Genomic DNA, 18,285 nt, shown 5'->3' with positions numbered 1-18,285 from the left:
TATGTCTGGTTGAAGTTGAAACAAGCTAAAAGGTGCTAACCTTTAATCCATTTTGTACCATGGCTAATGTTTTCAGGGGAACAGTAGTTTATTCTCTTACTGAATGATTGCTTGCTGGTTTGTTGTACTAGATTTTTCTGTACTTGTCAATTACTTCATTTGTTCAGTGGTAGCAATATGCTGAATGTGTGAGTATAGATATGAGAAAGGTGATGGGGAAAGAGTGTTAAATGTTAGGAAAGGTGAGACTATGGCCTTAGCTAGACCTAAGGTTTATCCCAGGATCGTCCTGGGGTCATCCCTGTTCATGTAAATGACACACAGGATAACCCGGGACCAGGCAGGAATGACCCAGGGACAATCCCAAGATAAACCTTAGGTCTAGGTAAGGCCTATGTTCATCCAGTAAAGGACTTGCAGTCAGAAAAGATATTTGAGGGAAAGGGAAACTGTATCAGTGTATAGCAAAAGCTTCAAAGTACAGCAAAAGCTGCAAAAGTAGGAATGAATGAAGTTTATTTCTGATACATTGAATGTCTCACTTTTTCTTTATTCCAGTGATTTTAACATTAAGATGTTACGTAGAACAGGCTTGTCTTGTGTGCTGTGAAATCAGACATGTGACGAAGGCCATGTTTGGGTGGGCTGGGCATGTTGGTGTGCATGCCCCCTTAGGGGAGGCCATGTTGTCCTCCTTTTTGGTTTCCAAAATATGATCACCCTAGTTTAAGCAAGCAGGTAGGAACAAGAATGTTTAAATCTGAGGACCAGCTTTTAAAGAGTTTGGTTTGTAAAATGGGAAATCGAATCATTTAGAATTTCACACGTAAAGAACAGAATGGAATTCTGGACTACATGACTCATGGAAGTCAGGTGGTCCAAGCTGGCATTAGTTACAGAGTTTGGTCCTTTCTACATCATACAGGTGTAGAGGGAGGGGGCGATCCTGGACTTACCTCCTTCTGGGATCGTCCCATGTGCCCAAATGTCTAGTGTGATATCTGGAATGGGAGGAGGGATGTGGCGTGAGTCAAGGTGGCCATTTTTTTTTAAAAAAGCTACAGGTAAGTGCAAAATTACCTGTATTTTTTTGATCAGGTAACCTCCCTTGTGGACCGTGGGAACGCTGTGGACGTCATATATCTTGACTTCAGCAAAGCTTTTGACAAAGTACTACATGACATCCTGATTAACAAACTAGCTAAAAGTGGGCTAGATGGAACAACTATTAGGTGGATTCACAGTTGGCTACAGAATCGGACTCAAAGAGTGCTTATCAACGGTACCTTCTCAAACTGGAGGGAGGTAACGAGTGAGGTACCACAGGGCTCAGTCCTGGGCCCAGTTCTCTTCAACATTTTTATTAATGATTTGGACGAGGAGGTGCAGGGAACACTTATCAAATTTGCAGATGACACAAAATTGGGTGAGATAGCTAATACCCTGGAAAACAGAAACAAACATCAAAGTGATCTTGATAGGCTGGAACACTGGGCTGAAAACAACAGAATGAAATTTAATAGGGATAAATGCCAAGTTCTACATTTAGGAAATAGAAACCAAAGGCACAATTACAAGATGGGGGATACTTGGCTCAGCAATACTACAAAGAGAAGGATTTTGGAATTGTTGTAGATTACAAGATGAATATAAGCCAACAGTACGATATGGCTGCAAGAAAGGCAAATGCTATTTTGGGTTGCATTAATAGAAGTATAGCTTCCAAATCGCGTGAGGTACTGGTTCCTCTCTATTTGGCCCTGGTTAGGCCTCATCTAGAGTATTGCGTCCAGTTCTGGGCTCCACAATTCAAGAAGGATGCAGACAATCTGGAGCGTGCTCAGAGGAGGGCAACCAGGATGATCAGGGGTCTGGAAACAAAGCCCTATGAAGAGAGACTGAGGCCACAGCTAGACCTAAGGTTTATCCTGGGATCATCCAGGGTTTGCCCCTGCTTGAGCACTGGATCCCCTGTGTGTCACCTAGATGAACAGGTTTGACCCCTGCACGATCCAGGGATAAACCTTAGGTCTAGCTATGGCCTGAAAGAACTGGGCATGTTTAGCCTGGAAAAAAGAAGATTGAGGGGAGACATGAGAGCACTCTTCAAGGACTTGAAAGGTTGTCACACAGAGGAGTGCCAGGATCTCTTCTCAATCATCACAGAGTGCAGGACACAAAATAATGGGCTGAAGTTAAAGGAAGCCAGATTCCAGCTGGACATCAGGAAAAACTTCCTGACTGTTAGAGCAGTACGACAATGGAATCAGTTACCTAGGGAGGTTGTGGGCTCTCCCACACTAGAGGCCTTCAAGAGGCAGCTGGACAAGCATCTGTCAGGGATGCTTTAGGGTGGATTCCTGCACTGAGCAGGGGGTTGGACTCGATGGCCTTGTAGGCCCCTTCCAACTCTGCGATTCTATGATTCTATGATTCTATGATTCTATGGGCTGATTCATTCGAAGGCAACTTCTGGAGACTTCAGCTCTGCGTGCATTGGTGTATCATATTTGTTTAGAGCTCTCTGGGGTTCTTTGGTCCCATGACTCTGCTAGAGAGAACCTTTCACACTTCGATTTCTGGCTTAAGTTCATCAAAGCCCAAGTGCTTAAATAACATCTAAAAATAGCTGCGGTGATTTGCCCAGCAGATGCATCTTCTGAACTGTAAATCCTTGTATTCCTAATTCTAGATGGGAAGTGACTGGCTATGGCTAGTCACAATATGCATGTGCCCAGAGGACCCTTCTCCTTTATCAGCACACCATGCCTTTGAGAGCACTGCCGTAGTATTCAGAGTTCCTTTGGGAATGCCCTCCAATCAGCCATTGGTCCCAGGTTCAATCTATGGCATCTCCAGGTAGGGCTAAGAAAGACTCCTGTCCAAGACTCAATTCCAGTCAGTATAAACCAGCTCTTCCCAACCTGTTGTTCTCCAGATGTATGGAATTACAACTCCCATCACCACACCATCAGCACCCTGGCCAAAAGTGATAGGAGTGGTGGCTGGCTGAACACATAGCTGGAGGCCTTCAGAGTAAGAAAGCCATGAGTTCAAAGGAGATGCCCAGATGGCAGACCTTTACTCATATTTTAGGAAAGTTTAAATCATTGATTGATTGATTGATTGCATTTTTATACCACCCAAGAGCCGAAGCTCTCTGGGTGGTTTACAAGAATTAAAACCATTCGATGTATAAAACAAACAGCAGAAGAACATGACATAAAATACAATATAAAAGCACAACCAGGATATAATCAGCAGCAGAGCAGACATACAAATTTAAAATACAAAGTTAAAACAGCAAAGTTAAAATTAAATTTATAGACTGTTAAAATGCTCAGAGAATAAAAAGGTCTTCACCTGGCATCTGAAAGAATATAGCGTAGGTGCTAGGCGAACCTCCTTAGGGAGCTCATTCTACAGCCGGGGTGAAGGCCCTCCTCCTGGTAGCCACCTGCCTCATTTCCTTTGGCAGGGGCTCACGGAGAAGGACCCCTGTGGATGACCTTAGGGTTCAGGCAGGTACATATGGGAGGGGGCATTCCTTCAAATAACCTGGCCCCGAGCCATTTAGGGCTTTGAATGTTAGTACCAGCACTTTGAATCGGGCCTGGACCTGGACTGGCAGCTAGTGAAGTTGGAAAAGGACTGGCGTGATGTGGTCTCGTTGGCCAGTCCCTATAAGTAAACATGCTGCCCTGTTTTGTACCAGATGAAGTTTCTGGACTGTTTTCAAAGGCAGCCCCATGTATAACACATTGCATTAACTCATTAGCAGAATCACAGAATCATAGAATAGCAGAGTTGGAAGGGCCGTACAAGACCTTGTAGTAGTACCAGAGTAGTAGTACCAAAGATGTTCCTCAAAACACATGGGCATAAAACATGAAATTGTGGGGGATAGATAAAAACACCTTATGTTTGATTGGTGAGTGGGTGGTCTAACCACACCCACACCCACACCCAGACACATCCACACACACCATTTTGATTGGTTCATAATTGGGGAGCCCAACTTTGACCAGAGCAAGTGTATAAAAGCTCAGGTAGTAAGAACTCATGTGGCCTGCTGCCTCACTTCACTCTTCCTGCCACCAGACCCAGGGATTTGGGCAACTATAGGCCTCCAAAGGCCATAGCTAGACCTAAGGTTTATCCCTGGATCATCCAGGGGTCAAACCTGTTCATCTAGGTGACACACAGGAGATCCAGTGCTCAGGCAGGGGCGAACCCTGGATGATCCCAGGATAAACCTTAGGTCTAGCTGTGGCCTTAGACTCATAGACTTTAGGACTTAGAATTAGTCTGAGACTGGACTTTTCTGAACTTAGAATTATTTTTGAAAATGAAACTTAGAATTATTTTCATGGCCTTGATTGTTCCTTTCACCCTAGTTTCTTTCCTTAACTGAATGCAATCCATTACTTGTTTAGAGTAGGCATGTGCTCCGCTCCGATTAGGAGCGTAGAAGCAGTAGCGAATTGGCCTGCTCCGCCTTACCCAGAGGCGGAGTAGAAGCGGACCGCGGACCCCTAGAAGCAAGGCGAAGAGAAGCGCCCATTTTCGGAGCACTTCTCTTTCCGCGGAGCGCTCTGATCGCCATCTTGAAAACATTTCGCCCATAGGATTGCATTGCGGGAAATAATCGCGGATAACTGGGTTGTTTTTGAAGCTATCGTTCTGAAAATTCTTGTGCTCAGAGAGTCGTAGATGGGGGTCATTTTAAGACTACTCTCACCTCTCTGCGTCGTGCAGGTCGCGTGCTAGAATTTTTTAAAAATCGGGTAAACAAACGGACAGCGCGGGTCAAACGGCGGTTTTCGCCCATAGGATTGCATTGCGGAAAAGAATTGGGGATAACTGGGTTGTTTTTTAAGCTATCGTTCTGAAAATTCTTGTGCTCAGAGAGTCGTGGATGGGGGTCATTTTGAGACTACTCCCACCTCTCTGCGTCGTGTGGGTCGCGCGCTAGATTTTTTTTAAAAATCGGCGGGAAAAATACCTTTTTCAAAGGGCTGAGGGGCAGAGTCAGCTCCCGGTCATGATCACATGATCCCAAAGTTGGAGGAGGGGATAGGCAAAATGGGTAACTTGGGATTCTGGGAAACTTCTCTTTCTTAATCTGAACGGACTTTTCCCAGTGTTTTTTAACACAGTAGCCCCAGCAAATGCACAAACACAACCTGAAATCACATACTAAGCCAATAATAAGAGATAGAAACACAGCACTGCTACCCACCCTAACTTTGGGGAACAACTGAAAAGATGTGGTGCAAGTGGATGAGCTCCCCTAGGGCATCTCATTGTGGACGTGCCCCCACTCTCTCCTGTACTTGGAGGGCCATCAGAGCCTTCCAAAGAGAGTAACCCGGTGGAGCAATGCCTATCATGAGTTGAAGTGAGCGTTTACTTCTTAGTGGTGGAGCAATGCCTATTATGAGTTGAAGTGAGCGTTTACTTCTCAGAGCTGTTGGTGAAGCAATGGCTTTCATGAGCTGAACTGGCAGCTGCTTCCCTCTCCTCTGGGCACGTCCCCCTATTACTGGTAAAAGACAGATATAGCCTTTTTAAAAAAGTTCTTCTTGTTGTTTATTCAGCAACACTGCTGCTTTTAATTCCACCCCTCCTTTGTTTATTTATTTATTTATTCCATTTTATATGCATTACTGGCTTATCCTTGGCTCACTTCCTTATGCCCCCAGAAATGCCAGCTGCATGCCTGCCTGCCTTCCCTCCCTCCTCCCCTGCCCGCCTCGCAGGGATGTTGTGTGTGTGTGGCTTTGACTCAGGGGAGAAGTCCTTCCTGCGCTCACTTGGAGTTTTGGAAATTCCAAATATTGCAGGTTTAAGCCCCGCCAAAAAACAGGGGATGATGGGACTGCCTTGAGTCTCGGCGTGCGTATGTATCCCTGGATAAGCTTTCATGGTGGTGAGTTTGAGATTTTTTTTTAACGTGCAAATTGACGGAGCTATGGAAAGGGGTGTTGGATTTTCATAAATTCCCCAAAAATCAGGGGATGATGGGACTGCTTTGAGTCTGGGCGTCCATGTGGACACATGGATAAGCTGTCCTGGTGCCGAGTTTGAGGTTTCTAACATGCAAATTGACGGAGCTATGGAAAGGGGTGTGAATGGGGTGCCCGATTTTCAAAAATTCCCCAAAAATCAGGGGATGATGGGATTGCCTTGAAACTTGGCGTGCGTGTGGACACATGGATAAGCTTTCATTGTGCCAAGTTTGAGGTTTCTAACATGCAAATTGGCGGAGCTATCTTAAGGGGTCTGAATGGGGTGCCCGATTTTCATAAATTCCCCAAAAATCAGGGGATGATCTGATTGCCTTGAAACTTGGCATGCGTGTGTATACGTCCATGAGCTGTCATGGTGCCAAACGTGAGGTTTCTAACTTGAACAGAAAAAAAGTTGTTTACTTTTTTAACTTTCAATGCAACCCTATGGGGGAAAAAAACAGAGCTCCGATCCGGATCCGGAGCTCCGAGCGGAGCAGAGCAGAAATGGGTGGAGCGGGGGCGGGGCGAAGCGGCCCGATCCGAAAATGGTGGATCTGGAATTGAAGCGGAGCAGGGGGTCCGTGCACACCCCTAGTTTAGAGCAATGCTTTAGCTTCTATATGCAACTAACGTGCAGGAGGAAGTAAAAAGGAGAGTTAACAATATTGTTTCGTATGTTCTAGTTTATGTTTTAGCTTAGCTGTAAACTGCAAGTGGTAAGTGGGAGGGTAAGACGGAAGAGTCATAACAATGATAGGAACTCAAATCGATATTCTCAAGGTCTGGCTTTGGCAATAGCAGATCTTTTTGTTAATGTCATATTTGGTTGGTTATTGTTATTATGCTTGTTATATTTTGTAAGCCACGTCGAGCAACTTCTATTTCGTTTGGGAAAATGTGATATACATTTCTTATCCAAAGAAGAGAGAAGCAGGTCCTCAGGGTGCAAAACAGTTTCCTGTGTCCGAAACGCATCGGGCTTCGTAGAAATAAACCTTTTGGCAATCTGAGGACCTGCTTCTCTCTTCTTTGGACCTGAATTGAATGATTTCCTCTTTTTGGTTTTGATAAATTTCTTATTAGTAACAACAACGACAACATCAACAGTGCCCTTACCATTATCTTCCATCCTCACAGAATTCTCATAGATGTTCTCTTCGGCCACCTTTTTGCCTTTGCCCAGAGCCTTGGACATTATGGCTCTCAAGCTGCGTTCTCCTTGATCAGCTGCTCCCTCTACAACCAGGAATATTGCTTTTATATTACAGCCATGCTGCTGAGGTATTCCTCATGTTGGCTTTCTGAAACTGAGAGCAAGAAACATGTGGGTTTTGTGGTTAAGAATATCCTGAAGTTGCAACATTTGCTTCTCTTGCCTACTGTGCTGACTGAGCACAGGCCTGGAAGTCACACCCATCCGGTTCGGGGTTCAGCCCTGGTTCCGATAATTTGTTAGCCAGGGGTCTTTCTTCTGCCCATGTGAAAATTCCATACCCTGAAGTACACCCTGCTGACTTACAAACTATGCTGTTATTCTTCCCAGGCGCCAGCACCATACAAAATGAGAAGGGCGCAGAACTTCAGTCCCAGAGACCAAATCTGGATCTCCAGGGGGAATTTCACCAGGTGCTGCATGCACGCAAATGATACCGGCTGAAATTCCCTTTTCTATACAACTGTTAAACATACAGGAGCCCGGTCCTCCTTTCCATAAGGTCACCCTAATTTAACAGCTACACAAAACAGCTGGTAGAGATTATCCAGGAAGTTGTGGTTGGACATCATCAACATGTGGACAATACCCAGCTCTTCTCTTCTTTTTATCTGAAGGACCAGTGAAAGTTTGAAATGGGTGTCTGAATGGATGTAATATTAGATTAGATGTGAATAAGATAACTAGCTGATTTTTAATCCAGACAAAACAGCAGTGCTTTAAGCCAGTAGAATCAAAGAGTAGTACAGTTGGAACGGGTCCTCTAAGGCCATCAAGTCTAACCCCCGCTCAATGCAGGAATCCACCCTAAAGCATACCAGCTGCCTCTTGAAGGCCTGTAGTGTGGGAGAGCCCACGACCTCCCCAGGTAATTGGTTCCACTGTCATACTATATACCTAAATATATATGTATATATTTATAGAGGTGATATACAATAATCAAGAAACAATTACATTGAAATCAGTATATAGCCCGAATACGAATCAATTAATTTTTTTACAGAAGATCTTGGCAAAAATAAACACATTTCAAAATCAGGGAAAGTCATTGCAGGGATTTAAAGTGGAATCTATGGGGAGGGGGAGATCAAAGACGGATAAGGGGGGAAATAACCTCAAAACGGGGGGGGGAAGTATACAGATACATGGAAAATATAAAAAATGATTTATATGAATCATAGTATCATAGAATAGTAGAGTTGAAAGGGGCCTATAAGGCCATTGAGTCCAATCGCCTGCTCAATGCAGGAATCCACCCTAAAGCATCCCTGACGGACGGTTGTCCAGCTGCCTCTTGAATGCTTCTAGTGTCGGAGAGCGCACAACCTCCCTCGGTAACTGGTTCTATCGTCGTACAGCTCTAACAGTCAGGACGTTTTTCCTGATGTCCAGCTGGAATCTGGCTTCCTGTAACTTGAGCCCATTATTCTGTGTCCTGTACTCCGGGATGATCAAGAAGAGATCCTGGCCCTCCTCTGTGTGACAACCTTTCAAGTAGTTGAAGAGTGCTCTCATGTCTCCCCTCCATCTTCTCTTCTCCAGGCTAAACATGCCCAGTTCTTTCAGTCTCTCTTCATAGGGCTTTGTTTCCAGACCCCTGATCATCCTGGTTGCCCTCCTCTGAACACGCTCTTGCTTGTCTGCGTCCTTCTTCAAGTGAGGTACCCAGAACTGGACACAATACTCAAGATGAAGTCTAAGCAGTGCCAAATAGAGGGGAACCAGTACCTCACACAAATTAGAAACTATATAGAATTTGGTTTTTTTTCTAGCCACATCACACTGTTGGCTCAAATTCAGCTTGTGATCTACAACAATTCCAAGATCCTTCTCACTTGTAGTATTGCTGAGCCAAGTATCCCCCATCATGTAACTGTGCATTTGGTTTCTTTTCCCTAGGTGTAGAACTTGGCATTTATCTCTATTAAATTTCATTCTGTTGTTTTCATCCCCAATGCTCCAGCCTATCAAGATCACTTTGAAGTTTTTTTTCTGTCTTCCTGGGTATTAGCTATCCAACCTAATTTTGTGTCATCTGCAAATTTGATAAGTTTTCCCTGAATCTCCTCATTCAAATCATTAATAAAAATGTTGAAGAGCACTGGGCTGGAAAAAGAGGTCTATCCTGTTCTCTGTGTGGTTGTGCTCCACTTGAAAGACCAAGGCCGTTGCTAGACGAGGCGTTTATTTATTTATTTATTTATTTATTTAAGTATTTTTATGCCGCCATTCAGCCAAAAAAGGCTCTCACGGCGGCTTACAAAAGTATTTCTTGACAGTCCTTGCCCACAGGCTTACAATCTAAAAGACATGACACGAAAGGAAAGGGGATTGGGAGGGAGGAGGAGGAGGGGGGAAAGGAAAGCAAATTCAGGCACTATAATCTTAGTTGTAAAGTTCAGCAGTTACAGATGACAGCAGGAGGGAGGGGGCTCTCAGCTGGAGCTGGACCCAGGCACGGTGGAGAAGTGCCTGGCTGCTGCTTCCTCCCTCACTGGTGGCCTCTCCAGAGACAGTTGGTAGCAGGAGGGAGGGGGCTCTCAGCTGGAGCTGGACCCAGGCACGGTGGAGAGGTGCCTGGCTGCTGCTTCCTCCCTCACTGGTGGCCTCTGCAGTGACAGTTTTTATTATTATTATTATTATTATTATTATTATTATTATTATTATTATTAATTTATATAGCATCATCAATGTACATGGTGCTGTACAGAGTAAAACAGTAAATAGCAAGACTCTGCCGCATAGGTTTACAATCTAATAATACAATCTAATCTAATACAATCTTACAATACAATCTAATCTTTTAGCAGGAGGGAGGGGGCTCTCAGCTGGAGCTGGACCCAGGCACGGTGGAGAGGTGCCTGGCTGCTGCTTCCTCCCTCACTGGTGGCCTCTGCAGTGACAGTTTTTAGCAGGAGGGAGGGGCTCTCAGCTGGAGCTGGACCCAGGCACGGTGGAGAGGTGCCTGGCTGCTGCTTCCTCCCTCACTGGTGGCCTCTGCAGAGACAGTTGGTAGCAGGAGGGAGGGGGCTCTGAGGATCCCGGGGTCAGGCTGGGCTAACGCCTCCCTTAAGCCGGAATAAGCGGATTCCCTTATGGCTCGGCTTCTCTACAGCCCTGGCCTAAGGCCGGGGCTGCGGAAAGTCTAGCGACTTCCATGGCTTTTCCCGGCTGCTCGCTTGCGAGTAGCTGGGAGAAGCCACGGACTGGGCACAGCGCTCCATAGGAGCGCTGTGCCCATCGGTCCGGGGGGGGGGAATCACGGGGGGGGGAGATAGGGGCTGGGGGGAAGGCCAGACCCGGCAGGAGAGAGGGGTGGAAAGAAGGATGGGCACAGGCACGGGCATGGTGGACAGGGAATGGGGGAAGAAGGACGGGCACGGGCATGGGCATGGCGGACGAGGGAAGAAGGATGGGGGACAGGGCATCGGGGAGGGGGGAAAGAAGGACGGGGGACAAGGCATGGTGGACGGGGGAGGACGGGGGAGCGAGCGGGCAAGGGGGGCATCAGGCATTGTGGGGGGGAATCAGGGGCAGGGGGAGCGGAGACCCTATATTTATTTTTAAAGACACCTACCTTCTCTGGCGGTGCGCTCCTGCGCACATGGCCCTTTAATTCAAAACAAAAATGGCGGACGCGACGGGGCTTTCCTTTGCCCCGTCGCGTCTTACGTGTGGAAAAGGGCGACGGTGCACGCTAGCTGTAACGCGCCATCGCCCCGACTCCCAACCGGATTATCCGGTAGGTCTAGCAAGGACCCAAGTCTGCAGCCTGGAAGGGCTTCTGGACCCAGCATCCTTACTCATAGATGTTTAAGTAGCAGCTGTGTGGCTACGAGTGCTCTGATCTCCATGGGGCTGCCTCTGGGCGAAATTGCTTGGGTTCAGTTACCGAGGCTCTAACCTTCTGTTTAGACTCTTGCAATGCATTATAGGTTGGGTCTGCCTTTAAAAAATGGCTCAGAACCTGCAGTTGGTCCAGAATAGGATTGCAGGATTACTAACTAGGTCTGAGCTATTTAAATATAGTCAGACAGGTCTGCATTGGCTTCCAGTCCATTTCTTGTCCCAATTTAAGGTGCTGGTGGTTTTGCTTAACCTTTGAAGCTCTAAATGGCCCTAAATGAGGAATGTGACTTCTTCCAATGTGTACCTACCCATGACTTAAGTTTTTCTGCAGAAGCTATGTTCTGAGTACCCCTGACAGATAACCTGAGAAAAGTGGCCACTAGGGAAAGGGCCTTTTTGGTTCTGGCATCCTGCTTATGGAACAGCCTTCCCAGAGAGATTCACCTAGTGCCATCCTTATGGCCTTCTTGTTCACCCAGGTGTTTTAAAGAATTAAAGCAGCAGTTTCTGCAACCGAAACTCTCCCCACGCCCTGAGTTCGATCCCAGCGGAAGCTGGTTTCAGGCAGCCGGCTCGGGTCGACTCAGCCTTCTATCCTCCCGAGGTCGGTAAAATAAGTACCCAGTTAGCTGGGGGAAAGGTAACAACGGCCGGGGAAGGCAACGGCAAACCACCCCGCTATAAGGCCTTCCAAGAAAACGTCAGAGAAAGCTGGCACCCCTCCAAGAGTCAGAAATGACTCAGTGCTTTCATGAGAGGTTCCTTTCCTTTCCCTTTATGGGTTTAAATTTTGTTTCGTGAAAGACCAAGAAAGAAATTTTGGGGTTGTGGTGGACAGCTCAATGAAAATGAAAATGAAAATGTCAACCCATTGTGCAGCTGCTGTAAAAAAAAGAAGTCAGACTTCATGTTAGGCATAACTAGGAAAGAAATTGGGAATAAAACTGCTAAGTTCACATTGCCTTTATGCAAATCTATGCGTACAGTTCTGGTCACACCTAAAAAATGGTATTGTAAAGTTAGAAAAACTGCAGAAAATGGCAGCTGAATTGATCATGGGGCTGGAGAATCTGTCCTGTGAGGGAAAGTTACAACAGCTGGGATTGTTTACTTTGGGGGGGGGGAAGATGAGAGCTGTACAAAATTCTGCATGGTGTGGAGAATGTGGATAGGGAGACATTTTTCTCCCTTCCTCATAATACATCATGGTCATCTCATGAAGCTGATTAGTGGGAGATTCAGGACAGAGAAAAGGAAGTTTACACAATTTTGGAAGCAACGGAGGCAGGTAAGTAGGGGGGGACTTACCTGGCACTGGCGCCACAGTCCGTGCAGTGACGGTGGCGGAGCTAGGTAAAGGGGCAGGGGGCAGGGGGGCTTCCGTTGTGGTCCAGCGCTGGCTTATACTGTTGTTTTATACTTTGAATGGTTTTAATTTTTGTGAACTGCCCAGAGAGCCCTGGCTATTGGGCAGTATAGAAATGTAATAAATACATAAATACATAAATAAATTCAACTGAGGGCCAGGCCTCAGGCCTGGGGGGAGGGGGGCCTTACCTGCCTCCATTGTGGTCCAGCACTGGCTTATAGTGTTGTTTTATGCTTCGAATGGTTTTAATTTTTGTGAACCACCCAGAGAGCCCTGGTTATTGGGTGGTATAGAAATTAGGGATGTGCTCCGCTTCTCTTCGGTTCAGAGAAGCAGGAGCGAGGCGGCCTAATTCGCCTCCGGAAAAGGCGGAGGCAAAGAGAGTCAGGGGGGCTGCGGATCTAGGCGAAGAGGATTGCCTCAATCCGGAGCTTCGCCTGCAGGTAAGTGGGGGGGGAGGGGGACTAGTCTGGCACTGCTGGTGCCGCCATCCATGCGGTGGCGGCGGCAGCAGCACCAGGTAAGGGAGCAGGGAGGAGGGACGCTTACCTTCCTCCGTCACAGGCTTCAATTGAGGCCCCGGTTGAAGCCGCCTCTTCCGGCTTCAACCGGGCCCTCAATTGAAGCCTGCAACGGAGGAAGGTAAGGGGGCGGGGTGGGTGGGTGGTTTATCTTGTGCCGCCGCCACCGCCATCCATATAGTGACGGCGGCGAAGCTGGATCTCGCTCCGCGGAGCGGAGCGGGAGACGGGCGGAGCGGCGCGAAGAGGATCGGGCCCGATCCGGATTTTCCGGATCAGGCCACAAAGCGGATTGGGGGGTCTGTGCACACCCCTAATAGAAATGTAATAAATAAATCAATAAATGCATTCAACTGAGGGTCAGGCCTCAGGCCTGGGGGTGGGGAGGGGGGCTTACCTGGCTCTGCCACCACCACCACATGTTTTCATTGGATCAAACCCAATGAAAACAATGGCATTCTAACGATGAGCGAGACGGCTGGCTGCCTGCCTGTATCAATGCCCACAAGGCTAAAGGAAGAGAGAACTTGAACAGGGCGACTAACACACAAGCCATGAGCGGAGAAGTCTGTCAGGAAATGACTTTAGTGGAGATTTAAGCAATAACACAGCAGCTTCAGCGATTGATTCCTCTGGATGGATATTGAACTCTTGTCCCTCAGAGAAGAAATAATACTCACGACACGTATAACTTTTGTCAGTAAAGTTTAACTGAGGCATAACGTCTTCTGTACATAATCTTCCAGCATATAAAACATCACCATCCAGCATCCACCCACACCACCATTAAATCTGTACAACTTTATATACATTTTCATACAAGGTATATTGCACTCTGTTACATCAGCCAATTATTCAATTCACAGTTGAGACATGAGGCCATGACATTTTACAGTCCAGTAATAATGTCTAACACCTGTTGAGAATCGAGGATCCAGAGATTGTGCAAATGTCCATTTCTTCTTCTTCTTCTTCCAGGGCTTAACCCTCTGTAGGTAAAGTTTCCAGCCCTTTTTTTTTTCCTATAAATTTTTATTTTTCTACAATACTTAAACATACACATTTACATTTCACATAAAAACAACAACAACAACATACTACATAATGTTGAAATGTTGAATACATAATATCTTATCTTAATAACATAATCAAGATTAACGTACAAGTGCACCCCCCACCTCGGGATCTCATTCCTGATTCCAGAATCTCATACTTTCTTCTGCTGGTGGTTTCCCACTTCCTTTAGAAAACACAAATATTAGGAACTGTTTCCAAATTCCTTCAAAATCATTTGATTTAGCTATACCTCTTCTCCATTTAATATTACTTGTCAATTTATCATTAATAGCTATATCCCATACTTCTTTATACCATTCTTCAATAGAATATTCCCCTTGAATCTTCCAGTTCCTAGCTACAATCAATCTTGCTGCAGTCAACAAATTCGTTATCAGTTCCTTAATTTCCTTTTTACATTTAAAATCTTCTTCAAATAGTGACAGCAATGCAACTTTTGGTGTTCGTTCTATCTTCATTTCCACAATTTCTTCAATCTCCAAAAACACCATCTTCCACAATTTCTGAACATAGTTACATTCCCACCACATATGCAAATACGTTCCTTTAACCCCACAACCTCTCCAACAATTTTCTGATTGCTGATTGTTTATCTTATTCAATCTAACCGGAGTTAGGTACCACCTCCATACAATTTTAAAATAATTCTCTTTTATTCTTACTGACATATTTCTCAACGCTCTTTGTTTCCATAATCCCTCCCAACCCTGTTGTCCTATTTGTACCTTCAAATCTGTCTCCCAAACCATTTTACCCGAATTATCCACCGTCCCTTTCTCCACCAATATTCTGTATATTTCACTCATCAACCCTTTTAACACTGTTCTTTTCTCCCTTTCATTATCTTTCTTAACTATTAGTTCCTCAAACTTTGTTAATTCTCTACAATCTCCATTATCTCTTACCCACTTTTTAGTCCACTGTTCTAATTGCCTATAATTTAACCAAGTTAATTTTTTATCCTTCAAAACCTCTTCCATATCCTCTCTTGTACTCATTCCTCTTAACCAATCCCTTAATTTCATTTTATTTTTTTCTATTAAAACTTTACTTAATCTACTCTTTAATTCCTCCGGGAAATTCTTCAACATTATTACCGGTGACAAAGGAGAGCTGCTTGGAAGCAGCTCCCCTTTATATTTACTCCAAATTTCCCGGTGAGACCTCAAAAGCGGGTTATTTATACTTTCCACCCATTTTTTTTTCCCTTCCATAAAAAATACATTTTCCAAATTAGTCTCTATATTACTCGTAATTTTTTCTTCCATCCAATCTAATTCCCCTAATCCTGTAATTGCCTCCACTATATATCTTAATCTATTAGCTACATAATATAATTTAATATTCGGGAGACCCAATCCTCCCTTTTTTTGGCTCAAATACCATTTACTTTTATTTACCCTCGCTTTCTTATCACCATTACAATAATTATTTATAATCCTTTGCCAACTTTTTAGCTCTAATTCTGAAATTTTTATTGGTAGCATCCTGAACACAAAATTAATCTTTGCTAAAATCTTCATTTTTATTAATGCTATTCTTCCAAACCAAGATAAATTTAACCTTTTATATTTTTCCAATTTTGCTAAAATCTCTTTTTTTAATACATTTAAATTCTCTTTCTCTAAACTCTCTAGCTTCTGCGTAATTTTTATTCCCAAATATCTAATCTGATTCTTAACTCTCATTTCTCTTCCCTTTTCTTCCCAATCCTTCTCTTCCTTTTTAGTATAATTAAACAACATCAATTCTGATTTAGACCAATTTATTTTTAACCCCGTAATATCCTCAAATTCTCTCAGTTGCTGTTTAATTCTCCCCATCTTCTCTGTTGGTTCTTTATCGTCAACAACGTGTCGTCTGCAAACATATTCAATCTAATTTCTTTCATACTACCTATTCCTTCAATCTCCTCATCTTCTCGTATTGCATTCGCCAATAATTCCATTACCATTACAAATAGGACTGGTGAGAGCGGACATCCTTGCCTTGTCCCTCTGGCTAGTCGTATCTTATCTGTCACACCATCATTCACTACCACTACGGCTGTATTTTGAGAGTATAACTGTTCTATTATCGCTTTAAATTTATTTCCAAACCCCATTTTATTTAAAACCATCTTTAAAGCTTGCCAGCTCAAACAATCAAAAGACTTAAAAATATCCAATGCCAGAATTCCCGCTTTAACCCTAGACTTATTTATCACCTGTATTACATTTAATACTCTTCCCACTAAATTAGACATCTGTCTACCTGCCACAAATCCACATTGGTCCTCCCCTATGTATTCCTCTATAAATTTATTCAACCGCCTTGCTAAAATAGTTGAAAAAATCTTAGCATCTTGGTTTATTAATGAAATAGGTCTATATGAATCAGGGACAGTCAAATCTTTATCTGGTTTTGGTATTAAAATTATTAATGAGTGTTCCCATGATTCTGGCGTTCTATCCCCTTCCAATATGGAATTAAACAAATTTATTAATTTTGGTATTAAAATTCCTTTAAAAACCTTATAATATTCTGGTCCTAAACCATCTACCCCCGGTGATTTACCCGGCTTCAAGTTCTCAATTACTTCTTCTACTTCTCCTTGAGTTATTACCTTTTTCATTAACTCTTTATGCTCTATTTTTATTCTCTTCTTTATATACTTTTCTATATAAGCTTCCAACTTTTGTTTTTGAATATCCTTTCCTTTATACAATTCTTGATAAAACTCCTGAAAAATCTTTACTTTATCCTTCATTGTATGACAATACTTCCCTTGTTTATCTTTCAAAATCCCTATCCCATTCCTGGCTTTTTCTTTTTGTGTGAGCCTGGCAAGCAATCTAGAATTCCTATTACTGTTTTCAAAACACTCCCTTTTCATATATATTAAATTCTTTTGAACCTCCTCTAAATTTAAATTTTCTAATTGTTTTTTCTTTGCTTGTATTTCTATTAATTTCTATTTATTTTTATATTGCCAATAATCTTTCTCCATTTTCTTAATCTCTTCCTCCAATTGTTCCTGCTCAGCTACTTGTTGCCTTCTTAAATTACACATTTCTCTAATACATATCCCTCTCGATACTGCCTTCATGGTATCCCAAACTACTGCCCTTGATGTTCCTCCCTTCTCATTAATTTCCCAAGACTCTGTCAATTCTCTTTGCATTTTTTCTACCACCTTATTATACTTCAAGAGTTTTGTGTTTAGTTTCCACCTAAACGCTTCCTTATAATTCTTTTTAACTGTAAATTCTAAACTTAACAATGCATGGTCTGTTACCTTTATTACCCTCATTTCCATTTTACATACCTTACTTACAAACTCTTTTGAAACCATTATATAATCTATTCTAGAGTATGTCTGATGAACTGAGGAGTAGTAAGAAAATCCCGAATTCGATCCATTCAGTAAACGCCAACAATCTACATAATCTTTTTCTTTTACTAGTTTATTCAATATAGTAATATTATTTCTTTTTTCCACATTTGTGGGGTTTGATCTATCCACTCTATTATCCATTACCATATTAAAATCCCCAGCTAAAATAAGATATCCTTCCCTAAACTCCTCTATTTCATTAAATAAATTCATAAAAAACTCTCTATGTCTCTCATTAGGGGCATAAACATTTACTAATGTATATTGTTCACTTTCTATTTGCCCCTTTATCATAAGATATCTACCATTATCATCCTTTTTTACAGTTTTCAGTATGAATCCACTTTTTTTTGAAATCAAAATTGCTACTCCATTTTTTTTTGACATCCCTAATGACTTTTCATAATAAACAGACCACCTTGTCCGAATTTCATTTACGCCATCCAATTTTTGGTGTGTTTCTTGCATCATAATAATATCAGATCTTTCTTTATTTAACATTTGTTCTATTCTCCTCCTTTTCACGACTGCCCCCAGACCTTTAACATTAAGAGTTGATACTTTAATATTCTTATTCATAATCACCCTTTTGATTTTCCTTCCGATCCCGTGTGCTCTGCAACTCATAAACATATACAACAACAAAAATAAAAATAAACCCTGAACCCCCCTTCATCTCCCTCCCTCCCACCCTATTAATCCCCCCCAAACCCCTCTTCCCCCCACTACCTTCCCCCTCCCCATATCCCCGTGAGTCTATTACTCCGGCCATTATCTAACTTAGGGGAGAGGGGGGAGGCGGGGCCCCACCCTAACGGCAAGATCTCTGTACTTAACTGCTTATCATATTATTATCTCATAATACC

General features: G+C 43.5%; 1 protein-coding gene across 2 annotated transcripts in view; it reads right to left on the bottom strand.

The window, feature by feature from the left end:
- The window catches only part of LOC134404860 (C-type lectin domain family 4 member F-like), a 41,716-nt gene extending 34,547 nt beyond the window's left edge, over positions 1–7,169 (bottom strand). For both annotated transcript variants that reach the window (XM_063135810.1, XM_063135811.1), the window contains exon 1: positions 7,131–7,169. In XM_063135810.1, coding sequence (XP_062991880.1) covers positions 7,131–7,143 — 13 coding nt within the window. In that variant the 5' untranslated portion in view covers positions 7,144–7,169. The remainder of the gene's footprint in view (positions 1–7,130) is intronic.
- Positions 7,170–18,285: the final 11,116 nt, after the last annotated feature.

Source organism: Elgaria multicarinata, chromosome 10 (assembly GCF_023053635.1).
Source record: "Elgaria multicarinata webbii isolate HBS135686 ecotype San Diego chromosome 10, rElgMul1.1.pri, whole genome shotgun sequence".
Lineage (NCBI taxonomy): Eukaryota > Metazoa > Chordata > Lepidosauria > Squamata > Anguidae > Elgaria > Elgaria multicarinata.
This window is presented reverse-complemented; position numbering and strand designations above follow the sequence as displayed.